Genomic DNA, 25180 nt, shown 5'->3' with positions numbered 1-25180 from the left:
AACAATCAGTAAGAAACTATCAGTAAACTATCAGTAAAACACTTGAAAAACTTCAATACATAATTATAATCATCCAGAAGTGTCGAAGTAACCTAAACTTGACCTGTTTACTAAATTCTAGAACAGAGAACCCAGGATGGAACCCTTAGCAAATTTATTTATTTCATCATCTGCTTGGATTTATTTTTGGTAACACAAAAAGTAAATGCTTTGATCTAAAAAAAAAACTTAATTACAAAGATGAAAGATTACTGATATTTAGAAAAATGTGAATAAAAAAGATATTTTTAAAATTCTAAAAATAAGAAGTTAAGATGCTGACCTCAAATAACAGGAACTCATTCACTGCTGGTAAATTGTCTTGGTTACAACTTAGGAAAGTACCATGACAACTTCTGAAAAGATTAAAGCTAGGTACATACTATAGAAGAGCAATTTTACTTCAGATTATATACTAACATACGTGAGTATCAGGATGCACGTACAGAAATGATCGTAGGAGCATTGTTAGTAACATTGAAAACTAGGGAAAGAGGTAATTCCACATACCCACTGATATGTGCATAACATATCCATTGAAATGTGATCCATATTAATAGGATTGTACCAAATTCAAATACATTTATGGAGAAAGATACTCTACACAACAATATTTGGCAAAAGAAGGAAGGTAAAATATTATCTGAACTATGATTGCACTTTAATTTCAAAAACAGTCAAAATTCTAGTAGTTTATTTAGAAATACTTATGTAGATATTCAAACCATAAAGAAAAACAAACATTACTACCACAAAATAAAGGTCAATGGCACCACTCGGAAGGAGAAATGGTGTTGCTATTAACACACCACAGAGAGGAATTATTGGGGGCTAGAAATTTTCCATTTCCTGGACTGGGAAGAGGACGCTTCCATTGATTTTTATTTATTTGTTAAAGTGTATATATGTTTTATGTAAATTGAAATATGCATTATGTTTAAAATTTTTAAAACATAAAGGTCAATTAATAAGGACAGACTGTGGATCAAAAGAAATACTACCATGTCAATAGAAAGATTGACAGAGGATCTGAACACATTTTCAAAATGCAAAATGCTTTAAACACATAGATGCTCATGCTCACTTAGCATGAACAATAAAATGTCACTCATAAATAAACCTTTTCACTTATAAAATAAATAAAAATGATAATGGTGATATAGTGATTTGCTGCAGTTGTGGAAAAACAGTTACTTTCATAGTCATTGGTTTAAGCTGCAACAACCTCAATGGAGAGCAACATAAAATCCCTAACAAAGTTTAAAACTTTTCAAGACTATACTTCAGCATTTCTACTTGTAATCATAATTCCTAAAGATATAACTCTGTGTCAAATTGCTGTATTAACAATTTTTTTTTTTTTTTTTTTTTTTTTGAGGCGGAGTCTTCAGTCTGTCGCCCAGGCTGGAGTGCAGTGACACCATCTCGGCTCACTGCAAGCTCCGCCTCCCGGGTTCGCGCCATTCTCCTGCCTCAGCCTCCGGAGTAGCTGGGACTACAGGCGCCCGCCACCGCGCCCGGCTAATTTTTTGTATTTTAGTAGAGACGGGGTTTCACCGTGTTAGCCAGGATGGTCTCGATCTACTGACCTCGTGATCCGCCCGCCTCGGCCTCCCAAAGTGCAGGGATTACAGGCGTGAGCCACCGCGCCCGGCCTTGTATTAGCAATTTTTTAAAAAAAAAATCTAAATGTCCTTTAAAAATGTTAAAACAATTCTAGTGCACCCATTAGAGAGAATATTGTTCAGCTACTCAGAAAGAGAAAAATGCCTTTATGTACTGTAATGCAATGAGTCCCAGTTTATATTTTTAAGTTAAAAAAAAAAAAAAAAAAAAAAAAGCAGCCGGGCGAGGTGGCTCAAGCCTGTAATCCCAGCACTTTGGGAGGCCGAGACGGGCGGATCAGGAGGTCAGGAGATCGAGACCATCCTGGCTAACCTGGTGAAACCCCGTCTCTACTAAAAAATACAAAAATCTAGCCGGGCGAGGTGGTGGGCGCCTGTAGTCCCAGCTACTCGGGAGGCTGAGGCAGGAGAATGGCGTGAACCCGGGAGGCGGAGCTTGCAGTGAGCCGAGATCCGGCTACTGCACTCCAGCCTGGGCGACAAAGCGAGACTCCGTCTCAAAACAAAACAAAACAAAACAAAAAAGGCAGATTACATTAACATCTCATATCTCATAAAGTACACTGCCATGTTTCCAAAAACAAGATAACACATATGTCTTTACATGTTTCTCTGGGAATATGTAACAAAAAACTGGAAATATATGTTTTTTTAAAGAAGAAAACTGGAGATGTCTGAGGATCATGATGAGAATCTTAGTTTTAACTGTATACATTTTCTGTAAAAAGTGCATGCATCATCAATTCCAAATATAAATTAAATAATAACATAATGGCTATGAAAATTAATTGGATTTTTGTGTGAAATAGTCAAAAGAGCTCTATTACATATGCAAACTTAGTTTTGTACTTAACTAGAAAAATTCTGCTAATTTATTCATCAGCACTCTACTTAAACAAAAATATAACTGTTTTGATGTGGTAATATATAGTAATAAATATAAGAATTTTTTTTTTTTTTTTTTTTTTTTTTTTTTTTTGAGGCGGAGTTTCACTTTGTCACCCAGGCTGGAGTGCAGTGGCGCAGTCTCTGCTCACTGCAACCTCCGCCTCCCGGCTTCAAGCAATTTTCTGCCTCAGCCTCCTGAATAGCTGGGACTACAGGCATGCGCCACCACACCCGGCTAAGTTTTGTGTTTTTAGTAGAGACAGGGTTTCCCCAACTTGGCCAGGCTGGTCTTCAACTCCTGATTTCATGCTCCACCTGCCTCGGCCTCCCAAAGTGCTGGGATTACAGGCATGAGCCACCGTGCCCGGCCAAGAATAGTCTTAATAATGGTGAATGAGATATAATGTTGGTTCTAATCCTGGAGTCATACATTCAGGGTTAGAAGCCCATCTTTGCAACTTTCTCGATTCATACCATTAGAAAACATAGATAATGAGGGCACATATTTTCTCTTAATTATAAATGAAGGATAATTGGATCTACATCATGAGGTTGTTGAAATCCTAAAAAAATAAAATAAACTTTGAAGGTATCACTATCAGGCTACATCAAGTTTCAAAATATTATATATCTTATTTAACTGTACCCCCCAAATTTTATGTGACAGTAATTATACAGTATTTTGATTCCAGAAGAATATTAAGAACTGCTGATGAGAAAGGTCTTTTTAAAAACTGGTGATTTAAATTAGCATGATTTTTTGTTTGCTGATTATGTATGATGGTGACTTTGAGCTTAATATAGATATATTTAACTACAATTTTTAACAAAAAGAGTGAGCTCACCTGAGGTTCACATTCACATCCTTTCTTTTTCGTTTTTTTTTTTTTTTTTTTTTTGTGAGACGGAGTCTTGTTCTGTTGCCAGGCTGGAGTGTACAGTGGCACAATCTCGGCTCACTACAACCTCCATCTCCCAGGTTTACAGGATTCCCTGCCTCAGCTCCCCAAGTAGCTGGGAATACAGGTGCATGCCACCACACCCGGCTAATATTTTGTATTTCAGTAGAGACAGGGTTTCACCATGTTGGCCAGGCTAGTCTCAATCTCCTGACCTAGTGATCCAACTGCCTTGGCCTCCCAAAGCACTGGGATTACAGGCGTGAGCCACTGTGACTGACCTCACATCCTTTTTTACTATCCACATCATAATATATCTTACCTTTCTAGTTGTTCATCATTTCAAATATAGTTTTTTTTCGCCCCTGATACAAGGTCTCACTCTGTCATCCAGGCTGGAGTGCAGTGGCACGATCATGGCTCACTGCAGCCTCAAACTCCTAGGCTCAGGTGATCTTTTCACCTCAGCCTTTCTGGTAGCTGGGACTACAGGCACATGCCACCATGCCTGGATAATTTTTTGTATTTTTAGTAGAGAGAGTGTTTTGCCATGTTGCCCAGGCTGATCTCAAACTCCCAGGCTCAAGCACTGGGAGACTTTGCTTCAGTGTCCCAAAGTGCTGGGATTGCAGGCGTGAGTCACTGCTCCCGGCCCACTTAATTTTTAATCTTAATAATATGACTCTGAAAACCTAGCATGTAGCCTTCTTCCAGTCTAACTGAAAACCATCTTATTCTCATTTGCCCAGATTATTACAATAAGTCTCTTCTGGGTCCACACTGATCTCTAAATTGCTACATCTGTCCCTGTGATGAGTTTGTATCACTCAACAAGATCAGTCATCAATTTCTTGGAACGTTTTGCTTCTTTGGCCTCTAGAACAGTCATAGTCTCCTTCCCTCCACCAACACACAAACATACTTTTTCTTTAAAACAAAACAAATCAAAACAAAACAAAAATGGAGTTTCGCTTTTGTTGCCCACGCTGGAGTGCAGTAGCGCAATCTTGGCTCATTGCAACCTCTGCCTCCCAGGTTCAAGCAATTCTCTTGCCTCAGCCTCCTAAGTAGCTGGGATTACAGGTGCCCGCTACCACGCCCAGCTAATTTTTTGTATTTTTAGTAGAGACAGGGTTTTACCCTGTTGGCCAGGCTGGTCTCAAACTCCTGACCTCAGATGATCCACATGCCTCAGCCTCCAAAAGTACCGGGATGACAGGGGTCAGCCACCACGCCTGGCCCAAACATACTTTTACTTGGATGTTCTCTACATTTAGGAGTAAACATAATCAAAGGTCATTTCCTAGATTTGTGTTTTTTTCTCTTTATTGTGTCCCTTCAGAAGCTCAGTTATGACAGGGGCAGAAGCCTAGTACGCTCATGATTCACATTTCTGTCCCTCTGCTCTGCTAGACTCAGGAAAATCAAACAGACACAAACTAGATTTGGTGCTACGCCTATGATGTAGACTTGTAAATAGCGACAGAGGAGTGTCAAAGGAAATTGAAAAAGCTCAGTCGTCTTGGGCTTTTTTTGGGGTGGTATTTGAAAATGACACCACTGAATGGTGAGAAATTTGATGATGTAAGTTAAGCTAAACTGCAGCCAAATATAAAATGTTCCTTTAGAAAATTTGATATAATAGTATACATTCTTACAGATCAGTCTCCTACTTGATAATATACCTCTAATCTGGGGCTAGGATTTAACATTTTAATTTAAAGTTTTACATTTAATAGCTTTATGTAATCTATAAATGCATAGTATATTTTTAAACATGAAGTTTGTGAGATAATTTTGCTAAAGGGGGAATCTGAAATTTACATTAAATTCCCTTTGCCTATTGTGGATTAGAGCTCTAAGGAGAGAAGCAAAGGTTTTAAGTTATAGTTTAACAAAGTTGCTGCTCCCCTCTCAATTTTAATCCACCTACCTGAAAATTTACATGTTTTTCTTTATTTTAACTCCTTTTTTTGAGACAGAGTTTAGCTCTTTTTGCCGAGGCGGAGTGGTGCAATGCTGCAATCTCAACTCACTGCAACCTCCACCTCCCGGGTTCAAGCGATTCTCCTGCCTCAGCCTCCCACATAGCTGGGATTACAGGCATACACCACCACGCCCGGATAATTTTTTTGTACTTTTAGTAGAAACAAGTTTTCATCATGTTGGTCAGGCTGGTCTTGAACTCCTGACCTCAGGTGATCCACCCGTCTCGGCCTCCCAAAGTGCTGGGATTACGGGCGAGAGCCATCGCATCCAGTCATGTTAACTCTTAATTAAAATTACTAGGAGTCATGGAACACAGTTCAGTGATTAATAACAATAATAAGAATAAAACAGTAAGATAGCCCATGTTCTTTAATAAAATGGATGTAGATGTTTAGTGAAGTGAATATTTAAGAATTTATATGAAGTGAATATTTAAGAATTTACTTTAGGAAACCTATTAAAGGGCTCCCTCCTATTCATGCTTTCATATGAAACAAGTGAGAACCTGAATATATGAACATATGCCAAGTATGAGATATTGATGAGCAAACACATTAACATAGATCCCTCTCTTTCACTTACTTTACAGAAAAGAACATTATTCTTCAATACAATGGGTACAAAATTTAATTGAACATATAATTATATATTGCCTCCAAGAAAGAAAATGACAGAGCTCTAGTAATTCATAATATCATATTAACAATAACCATGCTTCATTGCTATTATATATGTACTTACTTGTTATTGACAAATTATATTGAGATAACTTCTACAGAGCAAAATTTATGTGAGATTTAATACAGTTTTCATTTACCGAGATTTCTCTTGCACTTTTACTAAAAATCACTGACTCCATTTTCATATAATCTTCATTCTTGACTACATAGTTTAAAAATTCTGCATTTGAAAAATGATTGGCTAAATTATAGATATAAATGTTTTATTTTACTTTGGATATTTTGATTGAATAAAGTTTTTCAAATTTGTGATGGAGAATTATGAGTGCAAAATTTACACGTTCAGGATTTTCCTGAATATTTTGTTAAAATGATATAGTGAGATTTGAAGATGTATTTTCCCTACCTAACTGCTAGCTAAACTATTGTATGCAGAGATACATACATTGTATGCATTCGGAGAACTAAAAACAAAGAGGTGGTCTGCTCTGAAAATTTTCGCGGTTTTCTACAAGTCATGCCTCTATTTACAAATGCTTTTATTACTTCTTACTTGAAGTCCCTAGAGATTTTAATACAGGTTTACATTTTGTGTGTTTGTGTGGTCTTTACATATGAAAGAAATAATGTCTATATTCATGCAAATGTCCACTCATCAGGAAGATATTTATAATCATTTAATCCAAAGGAGTCTCTGTCAATGTATATCACATCAACCTGATTAATGTTTTCCAGGACTTTCTCTAAGAAAAATTTACTAATGCATTTATGTTTTCATATTCTATTCATTATATGGTTGCAATGGACACGGTTCAAATAAAAAATAACTGTGTCCCCAAATCCCTATACCCCCCTACCCCATCTAATCACTAAAAGCAGGTTTATATTTAGTAAACAGTTGTTTTTTATGTAGGTCGTTTTGGTCATGTTTGGATAATTTTTTTTTAATCACTTGGGAACGTTTAGTCTCAAGAACAGTCTCATTTCAATTATCAAATAGAGTGTTTTCTACATACTGAACTCTCATATAATGTAAAGATTGTCCACTTGTGCAATTGAGATTTATTTTAGCCTAGGAAGTTTGAAGTGGTGGAGGTCAGAACAGCTTCTCCTCCAACTTCATTCCAGCTTCTCCTTCTCCAGCTGCGGCCAGTTGACATGACTGTGTCTGTATTATCAAGAGTAAAAGGGATGCAGTCTAATATGGTGGACACAGTTGCTATTTCTGGGCTTTACTGATATTTAAATTTGAGTTAGTCTCTCATGGATCAGTTTTTACACTTTCAGAGAGATCCTCTAGAAATTCTCAATTATAATTTCCTTATGAGGTATTTCACATCAAAAATACGTTCCCAAGGAATAAACAGATCAATAAAACAATAAAAGCATGCTTTTTGAGTCTTCAATCTTAACATTTAGTAACATTGATTCATACAGTAAAAAGCCCCCAAACTGTTTCATTTTCACTGTATTTACAAGTACTGCAGAAACAGAACATGGGAATATTTGTCGACTATTGTTTTATTCTTGGTTGTGGAGTCTGTGTTATATTTGAGACAAAAGAGGCCCATAACTTGCTGTTATTCTTAGTATTTGTTCTCTTTCTTAAAGGCCGGCACTTTGTGAACAGAGAGCTTATATTTTCCCTACTGTGTGCATAATACCAGAGTGGTACCTAGAAGGTCCTCCACATATTTACTGAAAGAAGGAATATATACTTCATGCATAGTGGGTATTTGGAGCCGACAAGTCTATAGAGAAGGATGACCACGAGACTGGAGAAAAACATATGCTTTAAGATTGGACATAAACAGGAGGTCAGGAGGTCTTGTCAGAAGTCTACACTGTGGGAAACAAACAGTAATGCTAACTCTGAAGGGAAGAATATAATTGAGAGCATATTTAGAAGTATTGAGAACATATTTAGAAGTAAGAACCCATGAAGAAATAAAATTAGGTAGAACTGTTAGGAAAAGGCAAGAGAGATTTTACTATAATGACTTAGAATAAGATTTATGGTTGCCCCTCTATGTTATTTTTTTATTTTTTATTTTATTTTTTTGGTGTTTTGGGATTTTTCTCAATTTTTGGTTTTGATTAAAATCTATTTTTAACATGCTTTTTTACCACCTGAGACTAATTATCATATAAAATATAGACAAAGTTTGTGCAAGAAATATAAAATTAGTGATTTGCTTAGAACTGCATATTTATTACAACTAAAAGTAAATTCAAGACTTTACAGTTTAATATCATTATTTACTTTAGATTTGAAGATATGGAAGCTGAGGAATTTGAAATTATCTCCTCAACCCAACTGGATTGAGCAATAGGAAACTGACTAGAAACTACATGTAAAAAAATATTAAACTAATAAAAAATAGGAGTTTATAAACACAATGTTCCTTGAATTTAAATTTGGAAATTTTAAAATATTTACAGAAGGTTTCACTATGGAGGTAACATATTTCAAAAGTAGGTTCCTTGAAGTTCAACATGTGAAGCTCTTGCCTTGGAAGATAAAGAGAGGGGAGTAAGTATACAGGAAATATCCACATATTCCAATAAATTCCAGTATACAGGAAGATTCTTAAAGGTCAGTGTTATGATTAGATCACGGAAAAAATGGAAAAAGAAAGCTCTTACGCGAAATATGCTTTTGTTTAGAATGTATTTAACAGAATGATTTACCGGAAAATGTTTCTTTTTATGGCGAACTCAACAAATAAATGTTTTGAATTGAGTACGGTTGACTTTGTTTCTTACAAAACAAAAGGAGTTGTGGCAGTGACAATTAGCCAATGGGCTTTACTCCTCTCCTTTCCTTCTCTCTCTCCCTCTCTTGATTTTTTTTCTAAATGAGTTTTTAAATACACATATAATTTATATTTATAATGTAACATTATTAGAAGTGAGTACAATAATAGAAATTATTTAGTATATATAATGTTAGTGTATTAGTGTATATAATACATTATAATCATGCCCTTTGATTTCATGGATAAGTAAATGAAGGTCAAGAGAAGTTCAGAGAAGGCCAAGAGACAGTGGCCAAAAAAATGCCACATCCTAGATTTTCTGATTAACAGTTGTATGTTTTGTTAAGTTCCTCTCTGCTTTAACCCAATGAGCAGTAATGGTTTTTTCATTTTGCTTTAACCACATAGCAGTAATAGGTTTCCATCTGAGAAATTATAGGCATCAATTCTTCCTAGGGTCTGGTTAGCTAATTGTATGGGTATTTAAAAATTTTTTTCTTCTGCTCCGCACAGGTGCTTTCTAGTCTTGTCCTCATCAAACCAGTGTAAGCCTCTCCATCGCTAGTGGGAGAGTGCTTTGTGAGCTCCCAAAATATTCCCCATATAGAGAGATATCTGTCACTGTGTTTTCATATGTCTAGTGATTGGAACACATATTACTCCAACATCTAAACCAACCCAGAGGCATTGAAACACTTATCACCATATCACATGCCTACTTTAAAGGATATACAAACTGGAAGAATAATTTCTGAAAGAAAATATGACTATATGATAAATTCCTTACAAATAATGATGGAGAGAATATGTGGGGGATTTTAAGTCTTGTATACTTCACAAGGAAAATATATTTTAGCCTCAAGTTATATTTATCAAAATGTTTGTTTATTAAAATATCATAAACGTTGCCTTTTTGGCATATCTTCATCTGCATGTTTATCTCTTTTTTTAAAAATTTTTTATTATACTTTGAGTTCTAGGGTGCATGTGCACAATGTGCAGGTTTGTTACACATGTATCCATGTGCCCTGTTGGTGTGCTGCACCCATTAACTCATCATTTACATTAGGTATATCTCCTAATGCTATTCCTCCCTCCTCCCCCGTCCCCCCCACCCATGACAGGTGCCCGTGTGTGATGTTCCCCACCCTGTGTCCAAGTGTTCTCATTGTTCAATTCCCACCTATGAGTGAGAACATGCAGTGTTTAGTTTTCTGTTCTTGTGATAGTTTGCTGAGAATGATGGTTTCCAGCTGTATCCATGTCCCTACAAAGGACATGAATTCATCCTTTTTTATGGTTGCATAGTACTCCATGATGTATATGTGTCACATTTTCTTAATCGAGTCTGTCAGTGATGGACATTTGGGTTTGTTCCAAGTCTTTGATATTGTGAATAGTGCTGCAATAAACATATGTGTGCATGTGTCTTTACAGCAGCATGATTTATAATCCTTGTATATACCCAGTAATGGGATGGCTGGGTCAAATGGTATTTCTAGTTCTAGATCCTTGAGGAATCGCCACACTGTCTTATCTCTTAAATAATATTTTAATTGTACCAGTAGTTAATGTAATACAAATAATAAGGTAATTAATACAATACTATAGTATAGACAAAAAATGTTAAAGCATCTATTTCACAGATTATGACATGAATACACCATGGAAACTACAAAATTGATTGAAATGTGAACTAAAATGTAGATACTCTGGCCATTAAAAGACTCAGAGAAGTCGGAGAGTTATAACACCTAAATCATTTCTGTTACTCTAGCAGTTCAGCACAGTCTATATGGAAAAGAACTGGTAAACACATTCACAAATTCCTTACACCAATACTCATTAAAGAGTTTTCTAATTTGTTTTCATAAAGCAGAGTAGGAAGCATAAAATTTGAGTTGTATATCAAGATGCGTATATCTTAAATTTACCAACTTAATGGTCTTCAGTGATTAAAATTTCTAGACTAGTCTTCTCTGCCAAAGACCCAAATGCCACCAGATGGCAGAGGGAATTCAGTGTAATATGACTCAGGTTAATTCAATCAGCTAAATAGTTATTAAGATCTACTCTAAGAGCTTAACACTCTCTCACTGCTCTAAGAGATATGAAGTACAGTTCTTGATGTCAAGGTGTTGATATTTTATGAGATAAAAATACAAAGTAAATAAGAAGTAGCTTGACTATAATGAGAGAGTATGTAATGATGATAATTCAATTTACCAACATTTATTAGATCATCATAAAGTACTAGATGAAGGGAAATAGATGCAAACAAGCTAACTGCTATGTACAGGAAGAACCAAAGAAAACTATTTATAGTTTCTACAGCCCAGATTTCAATTATTATATTTTTACGCAGTTAGTTTCATAAACTAAAAGTTGTCTATGAGAGCAACCTTCACTCTCTATTCCCAGGCTTTCAATCAATGAGATCTGTGAAAAGCTTGCTACTCTGTGCTTTCTGGTAAGATTCCTTAGGGTGTTGTTTCTTTTCCTTTTCTTTCTAGTCAATATGATATTTAACCTCATCTTTCTCATTTTACCAAATATTTTAAAAGGTCTGAAATGATTGCAATATGACAAAACATATCAGTGTTTCAAAATCAATTAAAATGTTGTCTCAAAAATAGGATTTTTAGAAGAAAAAAGCTTTTGCACAATTTTAATTATTCCAATGAAGATATCACAGTTAAGGTTAATGCAAAAGTTGGCAATGCAGTAATGTGTCCATCATAATTGTGTAGTGTTAACATGTGATTTATGTTAGTGTGCTTAATTTCCTTTTATTTCTTTGACATATTCTCATAGACTATCTATAAAGGTAATAATATTGGCTATTAAATGAATTTCTTCTTAAGCTCTCAAGTCAACTAAGGCATTATCTGACTTCAATTAGATTCAGATCGTGTCAAGAAAGAAATTTTGAACTTAATACAACCTAGTGTATAAAAGCATTCATTAGTGCTTTTATGTTAAGCTTTTCATTTCATTCCCAATCACAACTAATTGTCCTCACTAAATTTATAACTCTGCAGAATGAAAACTCTCCTCTGTCCACCTCATATTGGAATAACTAAACTATTTTTACCTGCTTTTCTTCCTATTTGTTTTTCTTTATACAAATGCACCCATAGTGTGGCCTAAGAAAAATAAATAACATTCATACCTAGAATAAATTTTCTTATAATAAGCAACATTTTTGTCCTTGAATCATATTTTGCTTTCTTGTTCACATTTGCTTTCTTGTTCTGTAGAAGATTAAACAACTTTGAAATGTTTTTGCTTCCTCACTGAACTCAATAGCAATGTGAAATATACACATACACATATGCATTGTCATTTAAATGACCGTATTTACATACAGCTTTCTCACTATCATTGCTTTCTAACCATAAATACTAAAATCGCAGTTTTGAGTACCTCTTTAATTCATAAGTTATTGGCAGAATTAATTTTAATAAATAAATGTATGCATTTATCATGTTATATTCATTCCACAGTTTTTATCACATTAGAATTTGTATTCTGTAAACAAAAATGCTTTAGGGAGATTTAAAGAATCATATTTGTAACAATGATGGTTTGATGGCCGTCAAATTTTCATCAATAAAATATATAAAGAGCAAATGTAAATATGTGCCATTTTAACACAGACTTACCTTGCCTACGTATTGATAATCAGATCCTGTATATTCTTCCAGTAGGAAAAACTGATTCCACATCCAACCACGCTTTTGACGATGGAGAATTTTGCCATCACTCCTTGGTACACGTGAACTTAAAATTCTTTGCTGTGGTACAGGCGTCCTTCTGAACATTATTTCCGGAGAGCAGAAATGTGGCAGGCACACCCAGAGTAGAAACAGTAGCAAAAATTGATATATTGTCATAGTTCACTCCTTGACAAATCCCAACGTAGATGAAGAGAAGCGGTCCTATTTTACCGAGTTGATTTTACTGTGTTTCAACTGGTTTCCAACATTTCATCAATGTTTTGTACATGTTTCCCAAAGCTTCAAACAAACAAAAAAAGTTAGTTGACAACATTATCATTATTACTTTTCATTTTAAATTCAAAGTGACAACAGTTTGTTAATAACAACCAAAACATTCATTTTCTTTATTTTTCATACAATAACGAAGTTTTGAGAAATATTACTTGTTTAGCAATATGTCCACAATTTATGAAAATATTGTAAATGTTTATTTCCACCAAATCCTAAAGAAAGGACATTATTAGGCTTTTTTTTTTCCTTTGGCACTTTAACAGTTTTTAGGAATTACATTCCTGTATAAACAGGAGATATAGTTCATCTGCATGTCAATTTTTTCAGAGTAATTTAACACGAATTAAAATTTTGAAAACAAAACTGTGATTTAAATAACCTACAGGAATCACGCCTTCTGTTGTGCAATTTTATATTTTAATGTTTTTAAACAGCGGCATAATTTCTTCAAATTTAATCCTACTCAGAGGTAAAAGTAAAGGCACAAACAAAACAAAACAAACAAACGAGAAAACTAGGAATGCCTTCCTTTGAAGACCTCTCCTCTCTTCCCTGTTAGGTTGGACTGTGGAACACCTAGAGATTCCTTAAGTAGAAAATAATCACTACTACAGTGAACCAATTTGTAGTATAATTAAATCTAGCAGATAGTGTGCTTCTAACTACCTCTACTGCCTGGTCTAGAACTCTATTATACCCGAGGCTGACTATGGTAACAGCCTACTGACTGCTCTCTACACCCTCCCTGCCACTATTTTCTCAACAAAATTTCCTTAGAAATCTATTAAAATTTAAGTCATATCATGTCATTTTTCTTCACAAAACACGTCAGCAGTTTCTCATCCCACTTTGAAAGAAACCGAAGTCCGTCCAATAATGCTGCACTCAATTTCATGACTGCTGGCCACCTCTCTGACCACGTTTTACTTTAACCCTCCACCACATCTCTCTAAACTGACTCTTCTCCAGCCACAGGGTCCTTCTTGCTTTACCATGCAATACATTTTACATGCTGCCTTCCTTAACTAGCAACTTCCTACTTGTTCTCTATGCCTAGAATGATTTTCCTGTAGATATTCACCTAGCTAGATCCTCTGTTTCCTTCAGGTATTTCTTTAAAACCATCCCTGAAATTTCATATGTTCCATTATACGACATGTATTTTTATTTATTTATTTATTTATTGACTGTGTACATATTCTGTTTTTCTGCTACAATCCCATGTAGGAAGATAATTTTATTCTTTTCTTCATTACTGTATTCACAATGCCGAAAAAAGAATCTTGTGTATAATAGATGTTCAATAAGCACTTTAAATGTATGAATAAATGAATGAATGAATTGCAAGTGAATGCAAACATTTGACTACCATTTACCTGCTATATGTTCTTATGCCCAAGCATTTAGGTATAGAAATACATATTTTTGAATTACAATACCTTTTATATTATTCTTCATTTATATTATTGTAAATATACTTATTTTATTTTTTGTATGTGTCGATTGTCTTTTCTTTCCTAATATGTATGGATTTTATTTCAGGATGTGATAAAGTATTTGTTATAAAAAGTGATTTGAGAACCAAAAGGATTGAGTTTCACTTCTCTAATATGGCATTGCATTATAAATACTCCTGCTTTTACATTTGTGCTTACATCCACAGTAATTTGTTAGCAATCTCTTTACTTTTTGTTTCATTATTAAGAAGATTTAAAAGTTAATACAAATGTTTCAAGGAAATAAGATTAATAGTGAAGCAGTGTCTCCCTTGAGTGTATTAAATGACAGTGGAGTCGTCCACAATGCTTGAAGACGTACAGCATGATAGACGGAAATTGTATTTCAATATGTCATGTAATACTCTACTTGGAGTTTAGAAATTATCTGATGCATAAAATGGTCTTACATCACAAAGCACTGAAACTCAAACTGATTGGATTCTAAGTAATAGGAACATTGACCAAAATAGGGGCTTTCATATGTATTAGGATGTGCTGGACGGTATTCCCCAGAAATGTACACTATCCCCAAGAGGCAGGGGAGAGTTTGTGTAAGTCACGGTTTCTGCTTTCTTCTACAAAAGCTTTAAAACTTATTGAAGAAACGGTCATTCTCATTTCATCTCTTTTCTCATTTTGAAAAATTGTCAGCAATTCTATGATGCATTGGTGATCATTTTCAATACAGTTATAACCTTCCCTAGTGTGAAAAGCCTACGCACCAATGTTTCAGAAAAGAGTAGGTGGGGACTATAGCTATAAAGGTTGCTATTGAATAATTGGAACCCCACATAATGCATGAGATCATTTCCTTTGTTATTGTTCAAGTTTCAAAAATTTAATGATAAATGTCCTGAAGAATCCCCGGTAAAATGCATTATTTAATACTGATGCAAGATAACTAGAGAATATTTAAAATACATTTTACATAAAGACTACTGTATTTGACAAAAACATTGCAAACAATGACATGGTTAAATAAAAATAGAAAATTATATGAAACAAATCTAACATTTACTTTGCAGTTAGTTCTTCCTAGTTATGTTCAAAGTAACTAGGAGCCTACCTATGAGACATTTCACAACATTGTGACTTTATTACAAATATCACTAATCATCATCCTTCCAGTAGCCTAACTCAAATTACAGAATATCTTGGGCATTTCCATTCAACCAAGTGTACCTTTTACATGGTCAGTCAATATATTGCATTGCTGCTTTCTGTACCCCCCATGGCTCTCAGCTGTCCTTTTTTTCTGTCAATGTTGTCATCACACTATTTTAAATGATCATCATTTCATGCAAACAGCATACAATAACTACTAACAGCCATTTTCCTTAACCTCAATCTTTCTTATTTAAAATATATCCTACAGGGTGTTAGCTAAATTAATTTTCTAAAACCCACTTCTCCAAGGCTCAAATCAATTAAAATTTTTGAACACGTCTATCACTGGGAAGATTAACATCAAAACTTTATATTTCATTTCAGTATCTGGAACCAGGTAAGTTTTAAAACATCATTTTGCAGTGTTTCTAGTTGTTTTAGTTTCAAACCTGATATGTAACTTCTTATATGTATAAACTATTTCCCCACTAATATACAATTCTGAATAATATCCAGGTGATTAAAACGTATTGAATTTCTCTCAACAGTAAAAAGTGGTATATACAGATGTATCAGTATATGTCTCTTTAATTAACTGATATATTTATAAAAGCCTCTCTAAATATGTTGGACTATTTATGATGAGAAATAAAAGCTAAATTTTAGAATATAAAAATATTACATAAGGGAGCTGTTGTGCTTGCTTGAAATTATTAACAGAATTATAATGAAAGGAATCAGATGGGTTGAAACTACTGCTAAACTACCTCTCTGACTAAAACTGCTACAATTAATGAAATTCTATAATTTCAGTTCCAGTTAATTTTATTTTCAGAAAATATTTTCAAAACTACATCTTTATTTTAATATAAAAATAATTTAATATGAATATCACATGACCTTTAAGAATTATTAAAACATCCTTTAGCCATTCTGCAATCCCATATTTCCTTTAGACCAGTGCTCCTCCAATTTTAATGTACACTCACAACTCCTGGGTCACTTACTAAATATCTATGTTCTCATTCAGCGGGTCTACTGTGGGGCATAAGATGCAACATTTCTCATCCGTTCACCTATAATGCCAATGCAGGTGGACCACGTGCTTTGACTGGCAAAGCTGTAGACCTCCCTCAAACCTAAAATCATCCTCAGAATGTTTTTGTAACTTTTTCCTATTTAGTGCTTCAGTCCCCGGGTACGTAGCCTACTACAATGAGGGGAAAATAAGCTTTACGATGACTGCAGTCAGAAGATCAGAAAATTATTTCTAAATAATCTAAGACCTTTTTCCATATTTTTTTTTAACCAGAAGAGTTTGTTTGCTTCAAGCTACAGTACATACGATAGCAATTTTTCTCCTAATCATGCTGTAAACTATGTTTTTCTTTATATGTGCATTTTAAAGCATTTGTCTCACTGGGTCCCATTTCATTTTTACAATTACAGGACTTTCATTATTCATCTGAAATACTTATCACAAATATTATTTTCTTTATAACCTGTTAATTTTATTATATAGCCAGCCAAAAACAGCACATCACAGAATATAATATAATGGGCATTTTGGCACATCTCAATTACTAATTAAGTCTCCACACATCACAGATGATCAATTAAGCTATAATCTATTCTTGGCTAATAAAAGGAATTAGTCCTTCTCAGTCAATTTATTATGTTGATTAGGAACCTAATTACCAGCTTTTAAAAAATATACATATTATTTATAAGAGTAATCGAAAATGCTAAAGATTATAGATATAAAAGTCCCTATAGATGGACAATTTTAATCCTTTTAAAGTTTCATAGAACAAATACAGTCTAATAACATTTCAACACTGAGAAATAAAGGAACATTTTTCAGATGTGTTTATACAATTAAAATGAGTCAGTGCATACTAAATACTTCCTTTTTATTCAGCTGATACCATTTTATGCATCTAGTATAAAGCACCATGTGAGATAATTGAATCAAAGCATTACACTAAGGACTCAAATAATATGAGTCCATATGCTTGATCATATTATCCAAGAGTTCATTACACATTACCTACTGTGCTCCATTGTCATAGATAATGTATAATTCTACATTGCTTTTTTAAGTATTCTGCATATGTATTTCTGTTTAGACTGTAAGTTTGAGGCAGGGTTTTATGTCTTCCGTGCAAAGCTAGTAATATAGAGATTAATACAAAGTGTTAAATAAGTATTTTTAAATTGGATTGAATATTATAATTCTTTGTAAAACATTTCAATAAGAAAGAAACTTGCCTTGTTTTTCTTAACAAAAAAGGTCAAGGACAATTTTATGCCTGTATCTTATTTGTATTTAATATGACAGAACTCACATAAGACATTAACCAAAAAGGAAATCAATATATCACTGTTGAATGAAATACAGAACACAAAGGTTTGGTAGTCTTAGATAAGTTATCAACCATTGCTAGGATTGTTATCAATGCAGAAAGAATCCAAGAAGTTCTGGTCCTTGCTATTCTTCTCAGATTAAAATTCTCCTTCAAGCAAAACCATTTGAAATTAGTTTTATTCTCCAGGAATGTGACCTGCACACAAACTGGTAATACACTTCTCCAGCTATACTACATGCTAACATCTTTACGTGATAATTTGAAAAACCAGACATAAACCATATAAATTTAGGGTCAGTGGGTAGATAAAACACATGGCAGGGATAAAGAGGATTGTTGAATGAGGCACATAACTTCATGTGGCTGTTATCTCTAAGATTCCTGCTAATAGGCTAAATAATAGTATCCAAGAGTTCTTGCTACTCTCTGAGCAACCTTTTTAACTCAGCAGCCAATGTGACAGTCCCAGATGTAATTTGAGCCACAAGCAAGTTAGCAGTGCTAATACAGATGTGACATTGCACCTGCTACTTCCTGAAAGTCTCATTTTACTGTAGCTAGGATTTATTTCATTCTGTGGAGAATGGTAGCAAGAATGCTCTGAGGGTTACTTAAAGATGTTCGCATAAAAGCCATCTGGTACCCAGTTTTCTTTGATCCAGGATTTGAACTGCTTCTGTAAAACAATGAGTGAAGAGATAGGAAGAGAGAGTTTGGGAGATTATTAAGATTTCCTGCCCAAGATGGTTTGTCATTCTTCACTTAATTATTATTAGGACATCAAAAAAATAGCCCTAGCTGGAAGAAAGAATCCATTAGAAATTATTTTTCTTCTAAGTTACTTCTAAGAAGACCATTTGTGCATGTACTAATGAATGGTGTGTAAACTAAATTACTATGCACTTTAGCGTGTTCAAATACGAGAATGTGTAGAACATGCATCAGACTGGCATAAACTGTCTGTTAAGCTTGAAGTTGCAAAAATACACATGACACTCATTTGTGAAAGGCAATAAAAAGTATAAACATAGGGAGATATAACATTGGCCATTAAATATCTACTTAAATGCATATAGATCTTTACACAAGGATAAGCACAGTAATCATAAGACAAATCTCTGTGGCATGTATTTGTGAGATAGTCAAGGTTAAGAAAAAGAAGCAGAAAAAAACTTATCAGCACTAATTTTTGACTCTAATCATGGTTTAATATTTGCACAATGCTAAAACCCAATTTTAGATGGCCCGTCTTATCTCTATGTATACTCCCATTTTATATAAAAAAGATTATCTCCTAAATTATGCATCTGTAGCTGATATATAAAATTGGAATACTGTTCCATTAGTTAAATTTCATTTTCCTGAGGGCAGAAAGGGGCCAGATTGTAACTTATTCTTTATTTTTTTAAATGCTTGACTCAATTCTAAATTGTACTTACACTGTAGTTTTCAACTCACCAAAAAAGACAATACAAGACTTATTCCTCATTTTCTAATATCCAATTTTTGATTCTTAAGGGGATCAATCCCAAAATATAGAATATAGAATCTGAAACATGAGTTGTGTAAATCCTTCAACTATTGAGCTACAATATAGTGAGCACCTCAATGAACCACTTATTGAAGAAATCATTGTATTTTTTGCTTCACATCTTAACAGAGTATGTTTAGAATTTTCTTTCTATAAATAGGGTCATTGACGCTGAGAATTATTCCTTCAGCAGTGTCCATGGAGCTCTGTCTCTATGGAGCCATGAATTCTGCTGTGTGGAAGCTGTAAAATGTAAACAAAATTGAAATGGTTCTCACAATCTAATAATTAACAATGGGAATCCATGAAAATAGCACCTAATCCAAACATGGGTGGTCTGCGAAATCTTTTTGGAGGAAACCACATCCTATCTGGCACAAAGGAAAGAGCAGAGTGTCGTGTGTGTGTGTGTGTGTGTGTGTGTGTGTGTGTGTACGTGTGTGTGTGTTCTGTACATGCATGCAGATGTACGTGTTTGCAAACAAGGACAGGAGTTAAAATGAGTTGTGGCAACACAACAGAGAGAAATTTGCATTTCATGAGTTGACATAATGGATCATGAGTATGTAATGGGCTATGAAAAAAGAATGTGCAAAGCTCAGGGGGAAACAGAAACATATGCATTAAAGAAATACAATTATTTTGTGTGACACTTCTAAAGTGACTAAGCTCAAAAACCGATTTAGGTCTAGGTCTGATACAATGTGGAGCTCAAAGCAGCTAATCCTTCAGACACAATTTTTTCTACTGTAGCCAGGATTGGGTTATGTCTTTGATGGGCCCAAGGCAATTTGTATTTGTGGCCTTTTATTTCTTAAAAAAAAAAAAAGAAGAAAGAAAATATATTTTACAACTGCATTTAAGCAAAGACCCACATATTACTATTATATGTTACAGAATTTTCTTGCATCTAAAAGTTCATTTTTCTTTTTAATTTTAAAAGAAATTAAATCATTGTCATGGGCCCAAAAGTATCATGGGCACTCAGCTGGGTGCCTACTGGGCTTAATGGAAAAGTCAACCATGTCCTTAGCAGCAAACATATCATCATGGACTTCTGTACCCAGCTTCAGAAGTCAAATTTTTCTCCCATGGGTTAATATGACAGATAAGGAAACAGTTTAAGAGTAATGTTATGTGATTTGCTCAGTCTCAAACAGTTAGTGTCATAACCAGAAATACAACTTGGGTCACCAGACTCCCTTTGCACTGTTCTGAAATCTACATAATTTAGTAATGAATAGATGTTATTATGATTAAAATGTACATGCTCATGCCCTTATCTAGGAGACATCCCAGCTAGCTTCCAGTTTGCTGAACACAAATAAGACAGATCCACTGGGAGTTGGAAGTGTACGAACTACAGACCATGAATGTACTTAAACACACAAAGTAAGGGTCCAAGAAAAGAATACTAGTTCAAAACATTTAAAAATGTGTGGGAGATCTAAATTCCACAGATTGCTTTGATTTCAAACATATCATTGTTACGTTGACTGTTAAGTATAAATTTGCTATTCAAAGGCCCTTGAGAATAAAGATTCAATAGTTAATTTGTTTTTCTTTTTTAAGAATTATGCCAGTGGAAGGAAAGCTTGAATGGGTTAAAGTTGTAAATTAATTGATAAAGAGATATTTTAAAATTTACCTTTACAAGTGTGGACACATTAAGTGGTTTCTTCTCCCACACTCATTAAATTTACACCCTGACCCTAACGCTACCATTACCATCCCCTGATACTGCTCTTGCAATTCTAACTAAATCACAGTTTGCAGTTTTTCATGCAATAGGTTTTAAGACCACCCACTTTAACAAATTTTGGGTTTTGTGTATGTATGTCTGACTTTATTTGTAGTGCACACTAATGGTGAAATGATTACTTTTAATTATGTTTAACCATTAGAAAGTATTAGAGTTTATAAGTCTGATTCAGTGAATAATTTGGTGCACAAATCCAGTATAATACTAAGCTAATCACTACAACAAAAATTCACACTTACTAAAGGCAGTGAAATTTGTAAGCTTTCAGACATTAAAAGAGATTATGCATTAGTCCTTGCACCAATTATATACTTGATCTATATTCAGTCACAATTACTGTGGGAACCAGAGAGCTTTATCATTTCAGTAAGTATTTAGTGGGCTAAGATCACCGCCAGAAACAAAGCAGTACATCTAAATTCTGGACCATTAAACCACAATCTGTAAAGTGCCATTCATTCAGTTTAATTGCAAAATAGTATGTCAAGCAGAGTGCTGCTCAGCATTTCCTGTCTCCCTTGGATAGCTGGTATACCTTTTGTGTATACCCCGCTCTGGGTTTAAATGATATTTCTCGAATTTCTGCATGGTGATACTTACCACATGATGTTACAGCACTTTTTACTTATTTCCCCAATTAGACATTCTGCAACTTGGGAAAAGGTATCATTGTATAGATTTGCATGTGTGTGTATATGTGTACGTGTGTGTGTTCCCTTAATGACCTTCCATGGACTGAGTTAATCGAAGAAAAAATTTATTTTTGAGTTTATTTTAACTTACTCTCCTGTCTCCTACCTCAGTCTAGGAATATGCAGTAGTAGATGCTAGAGATAAGAAGATGGGAAAGAGATTAAGGAAAAAATAGTTTATTTAGATTGAGTCTTCTCACTTTCTTACTCCCCTAACTCAGCTACGGAATGAAAATATGGAGTCATAAGGGAATAATATGTCTCAAGGCCTAATTTTCTAGAATAGATGCTTTCTGAATACATTCACTATTTATCCTGATTTCTTTTCTAAAATGTTTATTCACCCTTTTCAAGAGAACTCATTGATCATTTTAGTAACTTATCTTGGGATTACAATGGCTTTGTCTGATAATGAAACTCTAAAAACTAGTAGATTTCAATTTTTTAAATAAGAGGAACCACACAGCCACTAGGGTTGAAATAAAACGTGTGATATATCAAGAGGAACAAAGAACACAACGTGATAAGAAAGTACAAGTCTCTGTATACCTACAGGTGCCAGTTTCTGCCTTCATCAGCTTTAGTTGTAAAGACCGTTCAATACAATCTGCACATTTTCTCTTTGGAGTCTAACACAGTCCAAACAGGTACTATATATGTAGAATATAAAGAATAAAAAACACTTCCCAACACAGTTTATGAAGGTATCATTACTCTGACACTTAAATTGGTAAAACATTATTACAAGAGGAGAAAATCAAAAACAAAACAAAATTGAAAAACAACTTTTGTGATGACAGATACACAAATCTGCACCACAATATTAGCAAGTGGAAGCAATATGAAAGACTATAAAACATCATGACTTCACCTTAGTATAATGCTAGCTCAACATTCAAGTGCCAATCGTTGTTGTAATCATCATATCAACAGATTTTTTAAAACTATGACCATTTCAGTAGATGAAGAAAAAACAATAGACAAAATTTGACATCTTTCATGATAAAAATTCTCCACAAAGTATAACTGAAACTAACTTCCTCAAGTCTTATATAGAGGACCCACAAAATCCTACAACTAGCATAATTGATGGGGGAAAAAAAAAGCTAAAGTTTCCCCCTGTATATTCAGGAACAAAGTGCAGATAAGATATCTACTTTTACCACTTGTATTCAACTTTACACTGGTTGTCCTAGCCAAAGTAGTGAGGCAAGGAGAAAAGAAATGGAAATCAAACATATCGAAAAGTAAAAAATAAAACTGTCTCTATTTGCAAATGGCATGATCCTGCACATGAACATTCCAGATAAGTTACATTAAAAGCTACCAATCTAATCGATGAGTCCAGTAAGTGGAGAGGAATATACGATCAAACAAAACAATTAAAGTTTTACATACAAACAATTAATACTTTTAAATTGAAATAAAAATAAAAATTAAAAATATCTGGCATGTGGCTCACTCCTGTATTCTAAACCCTTTGAGAGACAGAGGCAGAAGGACTACACGAGGCCAGGAGTTCAAGACCAGCCTGTGCAACATAGTGAGACCCCATATCCACAAAAAAAATTTTACAAATTAGACAGGTGTAGTGGCACATGCTTGTAGTAGCTACTCTGGAGACTGGTATGGGAGGATTGCTTGAGCCCAGAAGTTCACAGCTGCAGTGAGCTATAATCATGTAATTGCCCTCCAGCCTGGGTGATGAAGCAAAATTCTGTCTCTAAAAATAAAATACAATAAAAAAAATTTATCAATGTGCAAAAAAATTGGGTAGAAATTAAACAAAATATATGCAAGATCACTATGCTGAAACTTTTGTGTTTTGTAATTGGTAAAGATTTCTTTGAGATGATACCTAAATCATGATCCATAAAAGAAAAAAGCTGACAAATTGCATTTGATGAAAATTAATAGCAAAAGTCTCTTCAAAGACACAATAAAATGAAAGATAAGTTAGAAACTCTTGGCCGAGCACGATGGCTCACGCCTATAATCCCAGTAGTTTGGGAGGCGGAGGCGGGCAGATCACCTGAGGTCAGGAGTTAGAGACCAGCCTGGCCAACATGGTGAAACCCCATCGCTACTGAAAAATACAAAAATTAGCTGGGCTTGGTGGCAAGCGCCTGAATCCCAATTACTTGGGATGCAGAGTCAGGAGAATCAGAATCGTTTGAACCCATGAGGCGGAGGTTGTAGTGAGCCGAGATCAAGCCATTGAACTCAAACCTGGGGGACAAGAGCGAGACTTCTCTCAAAAAAAAAAAAAAAAAAAGAAAGAAACACTTAGAAAATACTTGAAAATGTATCTCTGATAAAGCGTTTCTTCGTACTACATAAAGAACTGCAAATCTCCATAAATGAAAACAACTCAATTGAAAATAGGCAAGGAACTTGAACAGACATCTTTTAGCAAAGAAAATATACAGATGGCAAAGAAAATATATAGATGGAAAATAAGCATATAAAGACTTGCTCAACATCATTCATCCATATGGAACAAAAATTTGAAAATGAAGACCACAATGCATATCACTAAAATAAATTCAAATAGCTAAAAATTTTTTTTACTATACTTTAAGTTCTGTGGTACATGTGCAGAACATGCAGGTTTGTTACATAGGTATACAGGTGCCATGGTGATTTGCTGCACCCATCAGCCCATCATCTACATTAGGTATTTCTGCTAATGCTATCCCTCCCCTTGCCTCCCACCCCCCGATAGGTCCCAGTGTGTGATGTTCCCCTCCCTGTGTCCATATGTTCTCATTGTTCAGCTCCCATGTATGAGTGAGAACATGCAGTGTTTGGTTTTCTGTTCCTGTGTTAGTTTGCTGAGAATGATGGTTTCCAGTTTCATCCATGTCCCTGCAAAGGACATGAACTTATCCTTTTTTATGGCTGCATAGTATTCTATGGTGTATATGTGCCACATTTTCTTTATCCAGTCTGTCAGACACATGCACATGTATGTTTATTGCAGCACTGTTCAAAAGCTAAAATAAAATTTTAAGAAGACATTACCAAGTGTTGGAAAGGATATAGAGCAAGGATATAGTACAGGTCTATGGCCTCTTAACACAGCAGGAGGTGAGCAGCCTGTGACCAAGCATTACCACTTAAGCTCCGCCTCCTCTCAGATCCAATCAGCAGTAGGGGGAGGGGGGATTAGCTTCTCATAGGAGCAGGAACTTTATTGTGAACTGCACATGCAGGGGGATGTAGTTTGCACACTCCTTATGAGAATCTAATGGCTGATTGCCTGACAATCTGAAGTGGAACAGTCATTCTGAAACAATTCCCCTGACACCTCCTCCCATCCATAGAA

General features: G+C 34.6%; 1 protein-coding gene across 2 annotated transcripts in view; it reads right to left on the bottom strand.

The window, feature by feature from the left end:
• LOC105472980 (cadherin-10) overlaps positions 1-25180 on the bottom strand; it is a 164762-nt gene that overhangs the window by 98507 nt on the left and 41075 nt on the right. For both annotated transcript variants that reach the window (XM_011726559.2, XM_011726560.3), the window contains one exon: positions 12545-12898. In XM_011726559.2, the coding sequence (XP_011724861.1) occupies positions 12545-12775 (231 nt within the window). In that variant the 5' untranslated portion in view covers positions 12776-12898. The remainder of the gene's footprint in view (positions 1-12544; positions 12899-25180) is intronic.

Source organism: Macaca nemestrina, chromosome 6 (assembly GCF_043159975.1).
Source record: "Macaca nemestrina isolate mMacNem1 chromosome 6, mMacNem.hap1, whole genome shotgun sequence".
Lineage (NCBI taxonomy): Eukaryota > Metazoa > Chordata > Mammalia > Primates > Cercopithecidae > Macaca > Macaca nemestrina.
This window is presented reverse-complemented; position numbering and strand designations above follow the sequence as displayed.